General features: G+C 51.3%; 7 protein-coding genes across 7 annotated transcripts; 5 read left to right on the top strand and 2 right to left on the bottom strand.

Annotated features, from left to right (window-relative positions):
- Nucleotides 1–1,178: 1,178 nt before the first annotated feature.
- Nucleotides 1,179–2,371, top strand: V8C40DRAFT_265349 (CAP domain-containing protein; the record flags this gene model as incomplete). The annotated part of the gene is made up of 3 exons (XM_083219645.1): nt 1,179–1,870; nt 1,934–2,241; nt 2,304–2,371. 3 exons carry the CDS (start codon nt 1,179–1,181, stop codon nt 2,369–2,371), a joined length of 1,068 nt encoding a protein of 355 aa, XP_083073520.1.
- Nucleotides 2,372–7,964: 5,593 nt separating this feature from the next.
- On the top strand, nt 7,965–8,256 carry V8C40DRAFT_243753 (uncharacterized protein). The gene has a single exon (XM_083215505.1). It carries the CDS (start codon nt 7,996–7,998, stop codon nt 8,209–8,211), a length of 216 nt encoding a protein of 71 aa, XP_083073521.1. The 5' UTR covers nt 7,965–7,995; the 3' UTR covers nt 8,212–8,256.
- A 678-nt stretch (nt 8,257–8,934) lies between these two features.
- Nucleotides 8,935–9,441, top strand: V8C40DRAFT_212136 (uncharacterized protein). The gene has a single exon (XM_083212120.1). The coding sequence runs from the start codon at nt 9,049–9,051 to the stop codon at nt 9,304–9,306; it is 258 nt and encodes an 85-aa protein (XP_083073522.1). The 5' UTR covers nt 8,935–9,048; the 3' UTR covers nt 9,307–9,441.
- A 600-nt stretch (nt 9,442–10,041) lies between these two features.
- V8C40DRAFT_265350 (DUF3237 domain-containing protein) lies at nt 10,042–11,111 on the top strand (the record flags this gene model as incomplete). Its single annotated transcript, XM_083219646.1, has 3 exons — nt 10,042–10,608; nt 10,709–11,022; nt 11,093–11,111. The coding sequence occupies 3 exons, from the start codon at nt 10,042–10,044 to the stop codon at nt 11,109–11,111; spliced, it is 900 nt and encodes a 299-aa protein (XP_083073523.1).
- Nucleotides 11,112–11,622: 511 nt separating this feature from the next.
- V8C40DRAFT_212260 (ribonuclease P/MRP protein subunit POP7) lies at nt 11,623–12,721 on the bottom strand. The gene is made up of 3 exons (XM_083212121.1): nt 12,342–12,721; nt 11,703–12,258; nt 11,623–11,656 (listed from the first exon to the last, which is right to left on the bottom strand). Exons 1-2 carry the CDS (start codon nt 12,412–12,414, stop codon nt 11,810–11,812), a joined length of 522 nt encoding a protein of 173 aa, XP_083073524.1. The 5' UTR covers nt 12,415–12,721; the 3' UTR covers nt 11,623–11,656; nt 11,703–11,809.
- V8C40DRAFT_212120 (RAVE subunit 2/Rogdi) lies at nt 12,713–14,238 on the top strand. The gene is made up of 3 exons (XM_083212119.1): nt 12,713–12,967; nt 13,048–13,233; nt 13,294–14,238. The coding sequence occupies exons 1-3, from the start codon at nt 12,902–12,904 to the stop codon at nt 14,044–14,046; spliced, it is 1,005 nt and encodes a 334-aa protein (XP_083073525.1). The 5' UTR covers nt 12,713–12,901; the 3' UTR covers nt 14,047–14,238.
- On the bottom strand, nt 13,988–16,199 carry V8C40DRAFT_243764 (NIPSNAP-domain-containing protein). Its single transcript, XM_083215506.1, has 2 exons — nt 14,961–16,199; nt 13,988–14,893 (listed from the first exon to the last, which is right to left on the bottom strand). The coding sequence occupies exons 1-2, from the start codon at nt 15,532–15,534 to the stop codon at nt 14,409–14,411; spliced, it is 1,059 nt and encodes a 352-aa protein (XP_083073526.1). The 5' UTR covers nt 15,535–16,199; the 3' UTR covers nt 13,988–14,408.
- Nucleotides 16,200–16,258: the final 59 nt, after the last annotated feature.

Consider the following 16,258-nt stretch of genomic DNA (forward strand, 5'->3'; position numbering starts at 1 on the left):
GCCTCCTCCACCTTCTTTTTGCCATCTCTACTCTACTCTCTACACACTACACGCTGCCCCCGTTTGCCCACTCCTTGTCAATTCGGCGGGTTCCCACCACTGACTGACCTTCGTTCCTTTTTAACGTCGCCCTTCTGCCGCTGCCGCTTTCTCGCCTCTCCTTGTCCTCCACTCCTAGAGAGCGAAATCTTGGCCATTTCCCTTCCCTCCCCTCTTTTTTAAACAAACTCTCCTTACCGTGTCCTCGACGGCACATTCCACTCCTTTTTCTGAGACCCGATTGATTCACTTCGTTATTTATCGGCCTGGTATCCGGTTCTTCTTTCAAAGTTTCGCTATCCACAAAGTCGAGTGCATCCAGCCGCCGACTGAACACGCTCTTTTCCTTCGAGGAACCTCCAAAAAGCTCCACGAACAAGACGACTTCAGTCCCTGCCCGTTGTCCAACCACACGGATCCTCCGACTCTCCTTCAACCTTGAAAGCAGTGCTGCACCAGACTGGTTCTGACGCAAGCCAATATAAACCCTCTTCGACCACCGTCCAGATCTCTCATTTGGATCGCCATACCATCAAGTCCATCAAAAGGTAAGGCAGTGATCGACAACTTTATTCTCACTCCTTGTTCATATATATATCCATCACAAATCATGATTGGCTTTGTCAAGTCACCAGTCCTCAAGTTGCATCTCTCGTCATACATGTGACAACTTTCTTGACCACCTCCATCGCTCTCCCTCGTCTCCAGAGCAACTGGGCAAGTGTCCGTTTGCACGTTGTCCCAGCACTGCCATGCTTGGCCCATTCCTCAGATTTGTTTTAAGCTCTGGTGTCGAGTTGCGGGGTATTGTTCCGTTTCCAACGGCAGACTCATGGGTCTGCTACATTCCTCATCCTCCCAAGACCACGTTCCAGAGGAGTTTAGCAGCCCTCTGGCATTGTACTGCCGCATGGATGACGCACAAGATCTCTCGTTTACCAGCCTCGTTGTGAATCGCTGTTGTTTCGGATCCCTATATATCCAGTTTGATGCTTTCAAAATCCGGAGGATATTCAATAGCCATTGTCTCCATTTGAAACACATGTTGAGTATAGAATCCAGAAAAAGCTAACTCCATTTCCTTAGCAAGTTCAACTTGACATCTACAACTCCAAGCAAAGACTATTCTGTCGTTCAAAATGAAGTACTCCGCTGTCCTTTTGGCCGCGGGTGCCCTGCTGGTCTCGGCCATGCCCCTCGACAAGCGAGCTCTGGAGGTCCAATGGGTCACTGACATTGTCACTGTCACTGTCACCGTCGACCCCTCTGCGAGCGCTGCTGCTGCTGCTGCTACGCCAACCGCTGGTGGAGTTTTCGTCCAGAACGTTTCTGAGCAGCCAGCCGCCACTCCCTCTCCTCAGCCCGCAGCTCCGGCTCCCAAGCCCGTCTATGCTCCTCCTCCTCCCCCGGCTTCCCCGTCTCCCAAGCCTGCGGTGACCCCACAGTCTGTTCCCCAGGCAGCTCCTCAGCCGGCTCCTGCTTCGTCGGCACCGGCCGCGGCTCCTAAGCCCGTGATTGTTCCCGTCGAGTCTCCCGCCCCGGCTCCCAAGCCGTCACCATCACCGACCCCCGAGGTTGTCGTCGCCAAGCCTTCTCCCAAGCCTGCGCCTTCGCCTTCTCCTTCTCCTAAGCCTGCTGCTGCCTCCCCTAAGCCTGCTGCCTCCTCCCCTGCGGCTTCGGCTCCCGCCTCTGGAAACGACTACAGCTCCATCGTTGTCAACGAGCACAACATTCACCGTGCCAACCACTCTGCTCCCGATCTGGCTTGGGATACTACTCTTGCCGGATATGCCCAGACGATTGCCGAGGGCTGCGTTTTCGCTCACGACATGTAAGTCAATGATTTGGGAATGGACATTCTGGAAAGGATATATAAAATCTAACCTTATTATAGGACCCAAGGCGGTGGTGGCTACGGCCAGAACCTTGCCAGCTGGGGCTCCACTGGCGATATCGATGACCTGCAGCTCGAGTCTGCTCGCCGTGGTATCACTGATCAGTGGTACAACGATGAGATGGAGAACTGGACCTTCTTCGGCCTTGACAACCCTCCCTCCGGCTCCAACCTGGATGCTTGGGGCCACTTCACCCAGCTTGTCTGGAAGTCATCCACCAAGGTCGGATGCTACACCGCCAAGTGCCCTGCTGGCACCGTCCTCTCTATGCCATCTTGGTACACTGTCTGCAACTACGGTCCCCCAGGTAAGCCCCCTTGAGAAGTCGACCCTCTGATGGCGGCATGAAACTAACACTCATGTTTACAGGAAACTTTGGTGGCGAGTACGCTGAGAACGTTCTCCCTGCCCTGGGCCACGCCGGTGTTACTATCTAAATAGTAACAGGGAAAACCACCATCCGGCACTTGCCACTTTCTCCTGTCCATGCAGACTCTATAGGGACTCGGTCGTAGCATCACAATGGCGGTCGGGCTCCGGGAAGGCTGAGATGTGCGTGGCTAGGGTTTCGGACTTTCGAAACGTTGAACGAATTTTTTTTCGCTTCTCATTGTATCTTACGCGATGTCATTTTGACAATCTGGACTTGATTTTCTTCGCTTCTTCTTCTTTTCCCACAAACTTTAAGGGACAGCATCCTTGGCTGCTCTCAGTTTCTTCTTTCATTGGTCTTCTCGGCTACTTCAACGTGCATGGCGTCGATATGATGAGTACACAGACGGATCCAGGCTGGTAAAGGGGCGCTATGGGGCTGGCACAATGCCCGACGATGTGCTGGATTTGCAACGGGGGGCATTTCGATTCTTTTACGGCTGCGGGACTCTGTCGAAACGCGTCAATGCGGATTGTGGTGATGGCGTCGACGGTGACCCTCGCAAGCGCCGACATTTAGGGAACTCTCTTCTTGGTTCATTTTACATATGGAGGCACGGCGGTGCTCATTTTCTGTGAATAGACGCAACGACCATAGACACTATTGCACGACCGTAGCTGAATATGTTTTATGCCATGATTATCACAATTGCTCTCCGTAGACTCTGTGTGACACGATGATGAAGGTCCCAGGGGCTGATACTCAACTACATGATGTAGATTTGGCTACTCCGTATTTGGACGGCGTTCATGTAAGTAGGCCTTGGCCATCTCGGCTCAAGCCACGTGAATGCTGCCCACTGTGAACAATCATGTACCAGTAGATGCTATGGAGCACTTGATGGTTGTATTCTGGTCTTGGCATCATGGAATATCGAGAGACGCCGACCTGGACCCGGGATATTTGTATGCTTATTCAACATGGGTGGAGAATCTCGCTGGAAAAAAGCTGGTCAAGAAGAGAGAGAGAAAAGTACCAGCCGTGTACCTTGTGCCGTTTTCAATGAAGCCGTGTGTCGTTTTTAATGAAGTCGTGTGTATGTATTGTTCGGCGCGTCTTGGAACCCCGTGTCAACTGGATGTCTTGCATGGGGATGGTTTTCGGGCTGGTGTTATGCCGAGGAAGGGCTTGTTGATAGGGCGGGGGGAGGATGACATGACACTCATGGATTGAATTATGAGGAGTTGGTTTGGGGGTGGATAGGCTATTACTTTCTATATGGGAATATAACTTGCTTCTTTGGGGATTGTAGCCTATACATGGATTCGGGATGGTGGTGGTGAAGATGGATGTCATTGTGAAGCGTGGAAATTCTATATATGGGGATATTGGAGGTAGTAAGGTGGGAATTAAAGAATAGATCTTCTTTCTTTGCTACAGTACGAGTACATAATGGAAAGGGTGTGTATAATTCCCTTCTAGGAGACAAAAAGTTTGGTCATTGGAGCACTGTTACCTTTTCCAGAGACATCGGAGGGCGGTGATGAAAGAGAAGCGAATTGCCGATTCCGTGACGAAAGCCTTGCCGAGGATTTGGCAGAAGTAAGGTAGGTGTGGATAAAGAGCCATGTTTTTTATTGTGGGTAGATGAGATGTGAGTGCTCCATATTGGAAACCTTGACATATGCAAAGCTTCGCGAAAAGGGAGGAGAAAGAAGAAGCTAAGCTGCTAAAGCTACTAAGGAAAGCTTGGGTTCTTGGAGAAGTTGGATGGGGATGATGATGGTTGTATTGAGCCAACATGTGGGAAGAGAGGGGGGATACTAACTGGAAATGAGAAAGCCTGAGGGGTAAACAAGATCGAAGGAAGAGTGAAAAAGAAAAAAAGAGACAAGAATGTACATGTGTATGCACGAGTAAGCTGTGCGAGTTGGAGGAGTTGCGGAAGATGCCGCGCCGAGGGTTAGTCTGGGGGGGTATTTCGGAGATTGCTGGGAAGGGAAACGTTGACGTCCGAACGGCGTCGAGATCGGTATTACAGCTTGAGCTTACTCTTATTTTCTTTGTACAGTAAATCGAGAATACATTCTATTCTTTGAATCAATCAATTCATTCATTAATCTCTGATAAAACACTTAAAACCCCCAGATGGAGAGCTCAGAGCAACAAAGGAGAGCAGCAGCGCATCGGAGCTTTTCGCTGTCTCACCGGACGGACATTTGGAGTTTCATTCGCAACTAAGAAACTCCGAATGTTAAGCCATACTGGATAATGGTTCTGCCATTTACCTGCCGACACACGCTGTGTTCTGTTACCGCGTTTGCACAGTACCATTACATCCATTCCATTCCATTACTCATCACAACACGATTCCGTCGTGCAAATTATACGTGTACGATAACGTGTACGTGGACATGTAGCCTACTCGTACGCGCGCCCAACTGGGGCGAAGATTGATCAATATCAAAAGAGGCGCTTCCGCCACTCCCGACAGCAGTGACAAAATCCCCGACCGACTGGATTGCTCAGCGATGGGCATCTTTACTGCCCTCTTTCATTCTCGTCTTTCTTTGTGTTTTCTTTGCCCTACTTCTCTTGGCCTTTGTACAGCTCATGCTCATGATTCCTCAGCCATTGCCCGTAAACGGCAAAAACCTCGACAAGCCCGCATGGGAATTAATAATCGCCCCAAACCCAGGATCACAAATTCACAAATTCACAAGCTCAAGCAACTGACTCGCCCTCTTTTTTCTAGCACCTTGGCTTAGGCGGCGTCAAGTTAAAAAAGGGGAGAAAAACAGGCCTAAAAACGGGCTCGATAGAGGCTGGGTGCTGCTGCTCCTCTTCCTCCTCCCAACAGGGTAATAACCAGACCAAGTAATTTTCCCGCCGTATCTTTTTTTTGGTGTGTGCGCGTCACTTTGTAGAGTGCCAGGTGCCTACTGTAGAATCAAATTGTAATGAATAAGTCATTTGGTAACTGCTTCTGCCTTGCTTTCAAATACTTTCGAGAAGGGAAACACGGCAGATGGCTACGGCTTATTAATCCGACGAGTCGCGATTATACAGACAGATACGAAGTACGAAAGAAGAAGAAAGGCCAATGCTTTCGGTGTCTCTCGCGGCATCTCTGGAAAGAAAAGAAGAAAAGAGCCCAATGCAATGATTCGAATGCACGTATGTAAGCAGGTTTACACAAGCAAAATAGCAAATACTGTAAAAAGCAAAAAAGAAACCAAGACGGACTTTACTATGTCATCATCGCCGAAGCGGCTCCAAAATGGCCACGAGGGAGACGGCGAACGTCCCGCGAATCCGTTTTCGCCCAAGAACAAAGCCCAGAAGACCGCAAAGACAGCGAAACACCGCGCGCTGTCGGGCTTTTTTCCCACTGCGCCAAATGCCGCGGCGGCAGGTAAATTTCTGTGTGTAATTCCGGCGCTGGAGCTGAGAAAAAGAAAGACGTGGCGCGGGCTTCCCGGCACTCGGTAATAGATGCCACTTCTCTTCCCTCTATTCCGGGCGGCAGCTTTGATACGGATATCAAGGAATTACAGCAATAAGGTAGATAGCATTGAATGTTCTAAATTATGTATCTTGGACGGAGCCCTACATCGGTGATCTGCCGTAAAAATGGCTCTTCGGAAAGCGTTGAAAGGCCGACACGGCAAAGTGATGCAGGCCGTTTTTCTCGACGGCAAAAGGAAGGAATTTGTGGTAAAAGATGGAATGCACAAAAAGGAGATATTCGGCTTTCCGTCGCGCGCGCTTCTTCCTTTTTTTGGTGGAGTTTTGGAGCAGATGGCGCTGTGTACTTGGGAGGTACTTTGTCACGGCTGGACGCCCGTGTTTCGGGGGCTCCACGCGGTATCTGCCGTGTTGCTGTGATTGAGCTTCGAGCTTGCAGTTTCAAGCTCATGAATCAGCTGTTACTATATGATGATGCGTATTACGGAGCATCAGATAATGGAATCTCCTCCAATCCTACATGGATTCATCGACAGTACTCGTACTACCAACATCGCCGGATTGTGGGGGACCAAACCGCAAGAACACCAAGAAGAATAAAACAAAATAGAATCCGGCCCGTCCTCAACTTGGAATCGATTCCGAACCTCTCAATCAGAACCAAACCACAAGAACAAGAAAAAAAAAAGAAAAAAAGAAAAAACCGAAAGAGAAATCAAACCATTTCGGCCAACTATGCCTGTATCAAGCTAGCAACAGCGGAGATGGCCACCCCCCCAGAAACACACGTCGCCCATTCTCCGACCCTCCCATGGAAATTCGTTCGTCTATTAGCCAGTCCCCAAGAAATTGAATGTCACTGCTACACCCTTTTGGATGGTCAATCTACCTTTACCTCTGGGCTCTTTTGATCCCGGCTTTTTGGGGCTGACCACGTCCACAAGTTTCATAACATACCTTTGTAATACCGGCAGTAATAATGAGCCCATACCCGAGTAAGGCAATTACTACAGACAAAATAAAAAGAAGAACAATTGGGCATACCATACGAGCAACCGACAGGGACGCAAATTCAGCAAGTCCAAAGCTTTGAGCAATAGGAATATTCCGTCGCAGCAATTAAATGCCCCGACAAACCTAGGGAAAAGCACATGTAAACCCCATCGTCATGATGCAGTACCACCCCCTCGGAACACCGAATATTCCATATTCCCATATCCTTGTACCCATGTCCCCGTACCGTACCGTACCACCACAACCCACGCAACTCCGGAAAAAGGAAAGAAAAGGCAGAAAAACCCAAGCAAAAATGCAGTACCGTACACTGCCTGTAGCACCCAGCATCCGAAGCAATCTGGAAGTACCCCCTGTGTACCTACTCCCTCCGCCCCATCCTCATCGGGGATTACCCGCCCCCAGCAAAAACCGTCAGGTACTCCGGGTCGACAATCGCGCCGACGAAGGGAAAACACTGTGCACACATGCCTAGCAGGGCAATTATACCAGGTACGGCAAATGCGAAGCCCAAGCGAGAACGAAAGGAAAAAGAAGAAATGCTCCGAAGGGGAGTGACTTCTGAGGTACCTCCCTTGCTCTCCGAATCATCGCTTCATGTTCCTTTTCTTCTTCTTCTCTCTCTCTCTTATTTCTGCCCAACCATTCTATGCCAGAAGAAAAAAAAACCTACAGCCACGGTAACCACGAATCTTGGTTCTCCGGGCCGCCGACGTATGCAAAAAGCAAACATAGGCAGTCGCACCTGAAGTAAAGTCCATAGTCCGTTAACGTTAACAGCGCCGGGCTTAGGCTGGCTGGCTGGATTTCCGCGGCTAAGGGAGTTTACCGCAACTACAGCGGTAGGTACCTCCGCGCGTGCACCCATACTGTACGAGTACGCACACACACGAATCCGTCCCGTCTTGATGCCCGTCAAATGCCAATACCAACTGTCAAATGCCAATGCGAAATGCCATGGCCACTATAAACCTGCTCAGCCCCAGCCCCGACGGCCCCTCTCTCCCCCCCCTCTCACTCCCTAATCCAGTGAAAGTCGAAAGCTCACCACATCAAGCCATGGACTTACATTTTGCCAAAATTCCGGGGTAAAGATAGGTACCTAGCAATTACCGTAACAAGAAAACCACATGGCTGTAATGTTAAAAAAGGGTAAAAAAAAATAATAATTAAATGGCCAAATCTCGAATAACATGAACACCGTCAATGCAAATAAAAATCGCAAACCTTTTCCATCTTCCTTTCTTTCTTTTTTCCCCCCTTCTTTCGTTCGTTTCTCCTTTGCTAGCTGTCAATGTTTTTACCGTGCCAAATACCCTCGGCCCGCAGCCCGCCGATTCGGCGACCGCTCTCGCCGGCGCTTTTCTTTCTTCGCTGCAAACTACACCTGCAGTGCTGCAGTGCCACCGAACCAACAGGTAATTCCGCGTTGTATATATTATGCTCGTTACCGTCCGTGTCGCATAAAGCAACAATCTAAATGTTACTCTCCCATCGCCTCTACCGCTCTCGTTTATTATTAAAAAACAGAAGAACCCCGAGCAAGCAAGGTACATGCGGCTACAGTACCTTTCCTTTTCGTCCGCCCGTGTGTACATTTTTTGGCCCGTTCGCAATTGTCTGTTAGTCCGCACCCGCAGCCCACTCGGAGTACGGACACAAAGGCAAGTTCTGGTGCTACCAAGCTTATCGTCCCAGCACCTAGACCCAGATGCGTGGCATGGCATGTACCGCACATGTACCTCTCGCGAAAACGGGCACCAGGCAAATGCGTCGAATCGAGTAAGAAGTGAGTACCCAAAGTATTCCAAGTGTAGCATCATCAGTCGTAAGAATGAATCCATCTCTGCGCGTGTACAAGTACCCGTACCCGTACGTACTGCAGCAGCACATGGTAGGCCTACGTGTTCAGGGTTACCAATCTATCATCGTCACCTTAGTTTCAGCCGTACCGTACCGTATCGTACAGTATTGCTACCCAAGCAATCGACCATCCAACCATCGAGATGCTACTTGCTCCTTCGCCCGTGAAAATCAAATCTGCACTCCGTAATCATGACCGTGCATCCCGATCCGATTCCATCCCCCAACCTTGAATCCTTTCAAAACTCGCCCTCTCTCTCCAATTTCCTCATTGCGGAAACGCTAATTTGCCCAATCCTGCCACACGAGTAGCGCTTAGTTTCGCTTATTATTGCCTGCGCGAATCCGCGACCCGCATTTGAAATCATTCGGATTTTATAACGCCCAAGTACTCGCATGTACTCCGGCCTTCCATCCGCTTTGCGCTTTGCTTTTTGCCTTGCCTTGGCCTTACCTTATCTCACTTACCTACTTCGGACTTTGCTACCCATTCAGACACTCAGCTCTTCGCCATCGCCTTTCCCTCCTCGCCTTCGCTGTTCTGTCTGCTCTCTTCTGTTCTATTCTGCTTGGTCATTCTTCATTCGCTGGCTGCCAGCCCAAAACATACGCACACACACACTCAGTCACACACTCACACACGCTACCACTTAGACACGGGGCACGCCACCAAATACCAGTCCCTTTTCCTCTCTTCTCTTTTCCTCTCTCCTGCTTAACTCCTTCGCTGCCCAGCCTTTCCCTCGCTCGCCGCCTTTCGAAAGTCTCCAGTCGCCTTCTCTCTCGGCCGGGTCTGGCGGACATCCGGTAATAGGAAGCCCTTTAAACCTTGCCCCCCCGTCCCATCCAGCCCGATCAGAAAAAAAGACGTCCTCAGCTGCCCCTCCAAGTAATCGAGTATTACCAATTACCCAACCACACGCTCACTCAGCAGCGCCTGCGGCAAAGCACCTCCTCCGCCCGTATAAACATTGTCTGCCCCGGGACGTACCGGTTACATACCCTCGTACATACATACACACATACACACATTTGCTCATACACCCCACCGGGATTATCCAAAAGCGGAGCCTGATTGTGAGATTCATATACCCATCTCTCCGCTGCCGACCAGCCTTCGGGCCCCCCTCCCCTACCAAAAACAGACGACATCCCATCGTCTTGTCTTGATGCGCTCCAACCTATATCATCAAAGAATCCGATAACGTAGATTGACATCGCCCATTGCTCGATTCAATCTTGACATCCTCTCCGCGGCCGCCTCGGGTTTCCGTGATAGTGGAGATTTCTGCAGTCGCCAGGGTCGATCCGGTACTCGACGCAAAGGCTTAAAGAGACAAAAAGACAAAAGCACACACATACACACGCTCTCTCTCTCGACTGGAATAAATGGCAACCGACACCGAGACGCTCTCTCTCCCGACCACCACGGCCCCGACAGAGGTCGCTGCGTCAACATGTCTGCCTCAAGACGAGCATCAGTTCCGTGGAACCAAGCGCGAGTGGTGTACCGATGAGTGGGACACGAGCATCACCGCAACCTTTGGCTTTCCCGCCAAGCTAGGCGGCCCGAGCAACTCCGCGACGAGCCCTCAGCACCAGACACAGCAGCCTCAGCAGGATCAAGGAGGCGATGCCACGGTGACGGGCAAGTACGTCGCGCAGCTTAACCCCGACGAGTGCGATAGGCCCTTGAAGCGCAGGCCGAGCTCCGATTACTGGCTAACATCCAACCTCTTGTCCTCGTACAGGAGCGTAGAGGAAGCTTGCAAGCGTTCGCTAGAACACTTTCCCTGTCCGAGCGTCTCCTTCGCCATGCCTACTCTCGAGTTTGACTTTCGCATCGCCGTCGCACTCAATCCGGAGCCCTCCAGAATTGAGAACCGTGTCCAAAAGGAGATCACCACCATCAAGGGAGGCAGGTGGTCCGGATCATTTGGCAACGGTCGAGTCATGGTATGATTGCACCCTGGGTTTCCCGAACTGCTTCCGGCCCGTGCCAGGACATAACATGCACAAAAAAAATGAGGATGAAAATCAGCTGACAAATCGTTAGGCCGGCGGATATGATCTCGGGCAGGCACGGGGCTTTCGTCCGATTCGCATTGTTGAGGGCGCATTTGTCCTGCAGACTACTGACCAACCTCCGGCCATGCTGGAGATGCGTACGCGAGGGTCGCTGTCGGGTCCATGTGACGTACTCGATACCCTGCTCAGCGCCCGGGAATCAAAGGAGAACATTGATCCCCGTCAATACGGCTTTCGGACCTTTGCCACGGTCAAAACAGCGGACAAGCGCTATGCCGAGTTCGTCAACTGTGGGCTCTGGGTCGCCAGTGGTGTGTGGCGAGGTGAAGAGCTCATTATCGAGTGAGTACAAAGATAATCACCCAATCATGTCGTGATTAGCTTCCCAAGCAAGGCTAACTAGTGATCAAAGCGCCTATCGCCTCACTTGAAGACAGCCAGCATAAGGCCATCTATCGGGAAAAGACGTATTATGCCACAAGCATAACCCGAAATTCTCTGGAAAAAAATTTGCTATTGCGAGACCAACGACACAAAGCATAGGGAAGGGCGGCGCCGGCGGACTGCTTTTTTTTTCTTTTCTCTCTTCTCAACGGTTTGGCGGAATCACGATGACTCGCCCGGTGTGACGGCAGATTTGCGGAGTTTGAAGCGTGGAGTTTTTTTCTTCCCGGAGTATTTTTCTTTTCGGCATCGGTTACTTTTGGTTTTGGCGGTAATGGGCCTGCATCGGTATCGGAGTACGGGGCCTCTTCTTTCATCTTTTTTTTCTTTTAATGAGGCGGTAACGGAATTAGGCATGGGGGAGGTTCGAAGCGAAAGAAATCCTGTTAATTTGACGCTTTTTCAAGACATCTGTGGGGTTGGTTGCTGTGAGGTGTTCCCTGGTTGATGGCGGCGCGTTCGGCGTTATTATAATAAGCGTGTGCTCATCCTCGCTCATGTTCGTTTGTTGATGTTGCTTGTCTGCTGGGGACTTGTTTGGTCAGCGAGATACTCGCAGTGGTTGCATAAGAGCTCACTGCTTTGCGTATCGCTAATAGACGTCATCCGCAGCGAGACCTGATGATCCCTCTTTCTCCATCTTGCCATTGGTGCTTTCTCGTAGTGCTTTTGTTCCGGGTACCGTTCACTTCAAGCTGATGGCAACTTCCAAGCAATTAAGCTTCCTCAGCCGGCTTTCGTTGTCAGCCCCAAACGCGTCGTCTGCATCCCCCGTAACCACATCGTCTACTGTTCCGACAGTTCGTGTTTTAATCTCGACAACACAGTCTCCTTGCTGCTGGAACCAGCTTGCGACGTTTAGAGTCTTTTCAATAGCTTTACCAGTGCCCATCACCGTCACCACAGCTCCACGAGCCGTCCCACTGCCATTGCCTCTCTTGAGCGCCTCAACGCGCGCGTGCAAGGATACATTCTTGGCAGCAGAAGTATTACTACGCAGGTCCTTGTCCAAGAACTTCCTAGCCCGCTTCACGACAGACATGAAGGGAGAATTTGAGGACACGTAAATGACCGGCGTCTTAGACGACGCTGGGAGCTGGCGTCGAGTGAGGGGACGCTTCTGAATCCTGGCGCCTAGAATCTGACAGTTAGAGACGTTTCAAAGCTTCAAAAGCTTCAACCGTGTCCTCAAGTGCCGAGAACAGTAATGTGCCTACCCTGGGGAATTGGAGCCATCTTGCTGGTCGCCCCAGGCACCAGCTCAGACGGGGCGTTTTTTGGTTGTGACATGGCGAATCAGCGAGTAGTGATTGGCCTCAGAGAGCCTTTTCGAATTCTCAAGTTTGGCTCAACAGTAATGGCGAAGAAGAAAAAACGACTCAATGAGAACGTCCAATATTAATGAGAAGAGAAATGAAGAGGAAAATGAATGAATATAGAGACGCAACTGAGGTGACAACAAGCGTCCCTTTTGCCAACTTCTGTCGCGCAAAAAAAGGTAATATGAGAGGAAGACTTTCATCAATCATGACTGCCTGGGCACTTGTTCTTACCTTAGTTCTTCGCCCAGCCCGCTTTTTCTTATCGGCAGCTGTTATCGCCCTGCGCCCCACCACGAACGAGCCAGCCATAGCACTGCCAGGAACGTCATCCCGTCCATCTTCTACTCTAGAGCCTCTTCGTTTCCCAGCTTCAACAACCTCGAAACTGGCCTCTTCTTAGAGGAATGGCTGCCTGTATCCCAGGCTCCGACCATTTCGCCCACCGCTGAACAGCCATGTCTCTGGACATCTGGCCTCCCGTAACCCCAGGGGAGCTCAGCATAAAAGTCGCTGAAGCCCAGGTCGGTAGTTTGATGGCGCGCGCAAGCTGAGCTGAACAGGCAAACGGGGGAGAAACGCAAGAATGCTGATATCTTTCAAGAAACGCGAGCTGGCTTGGATAGTCGCGAGGACTCTTCAGACTTGCGAAGACCTCAAGCATGGCCTGGAGGACTGCTACGCGCTGCTGGCGCCGGTTGATCCTGGCAGCACTCTGGTGATGAGCACGCCGCGCAACGAGCGAGTCAAGGGCACCATCACTCGGGTCGGCACGCGCATCGTCAAGGGGGTAAATAGGATGCTCCTTGTAAACATGTGGCACATACTGACACGCAATTTGCTCTTCAAGTCTCTCGGTCTCCAATTTCGAACCATTGCGCAACAGACACTCACCCTCTCGCAAGCATTCCCCATTCACATTCACGCACTCGACACCCTCCATACGCATCTAACCGAATCCATCGACCTCCTCGGCCTTCTCCTATCCAACAGCAAGCCATCAGACGCCGACACCGACGCCTCATCATCCACTGCCAACCAAGCGCAAGCGCTCTCATCAGGGCTGCGTCTCCTCGCCGACTCCATCACCAACTCCATCGTCCTCCTCAAGGGACCGCCCTTGAACGAGCTAGACACGAATTGGACCACACAGTCCTGTCCATCATCGCATTTTTCGCCTCCCCTGACGCAAAACTTTAGCTTCTACGTCACCCTTCAGGAATGCAGCATTGTCCTCGTCATGCGCGCCCTCGAGCCCGTCGACGCGCCCATGCATTTTGGCACGAAGCTCGGTCTCGCTATCGGCACGTACCGACGCCTCGAGCACGACGAGGCCGACATTGTGTTCAAGTATAAGCCCGGAGGAGATGACATGTCTGATACCCGGCGGTTGGCCGCCAATCACAGCCAGCCTCCTATTACTCGGACGTTTTCAAATTCGCAGCTGGAAGAAGTCTATGTGCGGGAAAAGGTCCGGGTGGAGAGCGCGGATCCCAGTCTCATTTCGCTCTATTCAAAACTAGGATATCTGAACATTATGCTAGACCAGGCGCGGCGGAACTTGGATGCCGTCATGAGCGTGCAGTTGAAGACGTACACGTAGTAGCCAGTACTCTTGAGCATCTATCATGGGCGATGATTTGTACATACATAACCGTCATTTTCAAGGACATTTCTGGTTGGATTGGCAGCATATACATGCAAATACCCCCCAATGTAAATCTTTGTCCCAGCTCCATCTTGCCAGTCACAATTCGAGAGGCAAACAGAGCTATAGATGATTTGTTTAAATTCAAAGAACAGAAGAAAAATTTACATATATGATGCTCTCGTCATGCCATTCTCTTGTATATACAATATACAACTCCTCCTACATGAAAGCCACCTTTGACGCCGCCAAAATAGACAACTCAATCTTGAAATCCAACGCACTGAAAACTGATTGCAAAGCAGAAGAAACAGAGCTTATCGTACAGGCGACCAGGGCATGGGGATGAGAATCCTGGACTGCATGGACTGGATCAGAGGCACAGTCTTGTGCACTGTATCGCTCCAGCCTTCAACCGACCAGCTCTTCTCTCGGCGGGCCCTTCGCTCCTCCAGATTGGCAAACTGCCAGAGATGGTGGACCGTGTTGAGCTCTCCAATCTGGACGAACCAGGCTCCGACACCTTCCATGACCTCCCTTCGAGCCTTGAGGCCTCTTCTCCAGTGAGTCTCCCACTCCAGCAGGTTACCGGGGTGGAGAGTATATGATCGAAGCTCAAAAACACCTCCCAACTCGCGCGGGGGAGTGGTAGGCCAGAAGGAAAACTCTTGCATCAAAGAAATCTTCTTGGACTTGATCAACTTGCTAAGCTTCGTGTTGAAATCGGCAAAGTCGGGGTGGTGGGAGATGGAGTGTCGGGATTCGTGGTAGCCCTCGTACCGCTGGTACTCCCAAATGTGCACTATGAGTGGGGAAAAGATTAGCTGAAAGTTGTGATGAGAGCAAAGCACGCGCGGAGCTATCCTTACCAAAGGTGTCGCAGTCGCCGACCTCTGTTCGCCAACTTCCGACCAGATGAACCTTGTTCTCGGGCGTATTGGCCATCTTGGGGTAGAATTCGCCCGTGAGCTTGACATACTCGTCCACCTTATCCGGCTGGACCTCGTGGAACACAATGGAGTGGACATATTTGCCTCTAGCCAGGACCTGGCTGAAGCTGGCCTCCATCTGGGCCTCCATCTCTCTGCCTTCCTTGGTGCCATAGATGAGGTTTGTCAGCGGCCCTGACTTGCGATCAGGCTCGCCGCTCGTGGCCGAGGCTGTGGCTCCTGCGGCAGTTTCAGATGAGCTTTGGTCAGGGTTGACAGGGTCAGCAAAGTTCTGGGATCCAAACGCACGAGCTCCCCGTTCCTTCTGTGCTTCCACCAGCTGCTCTCTGAATGCTCTCTGCTTCTCGTTGAAGGTTTCGACCGACCCCGCCGTGGGGTTGATGTCGCCCATCGACGGTGTATGCTTCTGCCTCAAGGCTGTTGTAGCCAGAGCCCGGACGCCAGCACGCGGAGCTGCGGCGGCGGCACGGCGAGACAACCTCTGAGCAAGCATAATGACGTTGTGGTGGGTTTCGCACAAGACACAAGGCAAGAAGTTGAAGCTTCAGACAAGGCCAAAGGCAAAGACAAAAACTCTCTAGAGCTGCAGCCTAAAGCGTTCAAGGCACAGGCCAGAGAATAAGTCCGAATGTCTTGGTTGCTGATAAGAAGCGGCAAGGTCTTTTGCGACAAAGCAGGGAGTAGAGAGCAGAGAGCAGTTTGAGTGGCGGAAGACACAAGACAGGCAGCTGTGATGGAGGGCAGGCTTAAGGGCCGATTGGATACTGTGTTAATTTGGCGCGGTTGGAGAGGCAGAGTCGAAGAGCTCCGAGCAGCCAAAGAAGAGGCACGTTGCAGCAAGGGAGCTTCACCCCGCACTATTGAGATGCCCGATGGGGGTCGCTTCGGGTTAATTGGATGGCGGCGATTGGTGCGAGGCTGTGAGTGTGTGCAGCCGGGCGGTTGTGGGCGGACAAATAGATTAAGAGAAGAGAAGAGGGGATGCAATTGGACGAGACGAGGCTCTGGTTGATGGCTGGTGTTTGTTTGTGTGATCTTGAGGCTTGAGATTTGAGGCTTGGATGGCGGCAACGCAAGAATGAAGGAGTTCTGAGTACCTGTACAAGTCCAAGTCCAAGTCCAAGTCGAAACCTGGGGAAAGCTACGAGAGACGCTGCCACTCCGCTTTTCGGTGCGGAGAAGAACAGGCACAAAGCAGGATTGGGGGACATGATGTC

Source organism: Trichoderma camerunense (genome assembly GCF_050948025.1).
Source record: "Trichoderma camerunense strain CBS 138272 chromosome Unknown V8C40scaffold_8, whole genome shotgun sequence".
Lineage (NCBI taxonomy): Eukaryota > Fungi > Ascomycota > Sordariomycetes > Hypocreales > Hypocreaceae > Trichoderma > Trichoderma camerunense.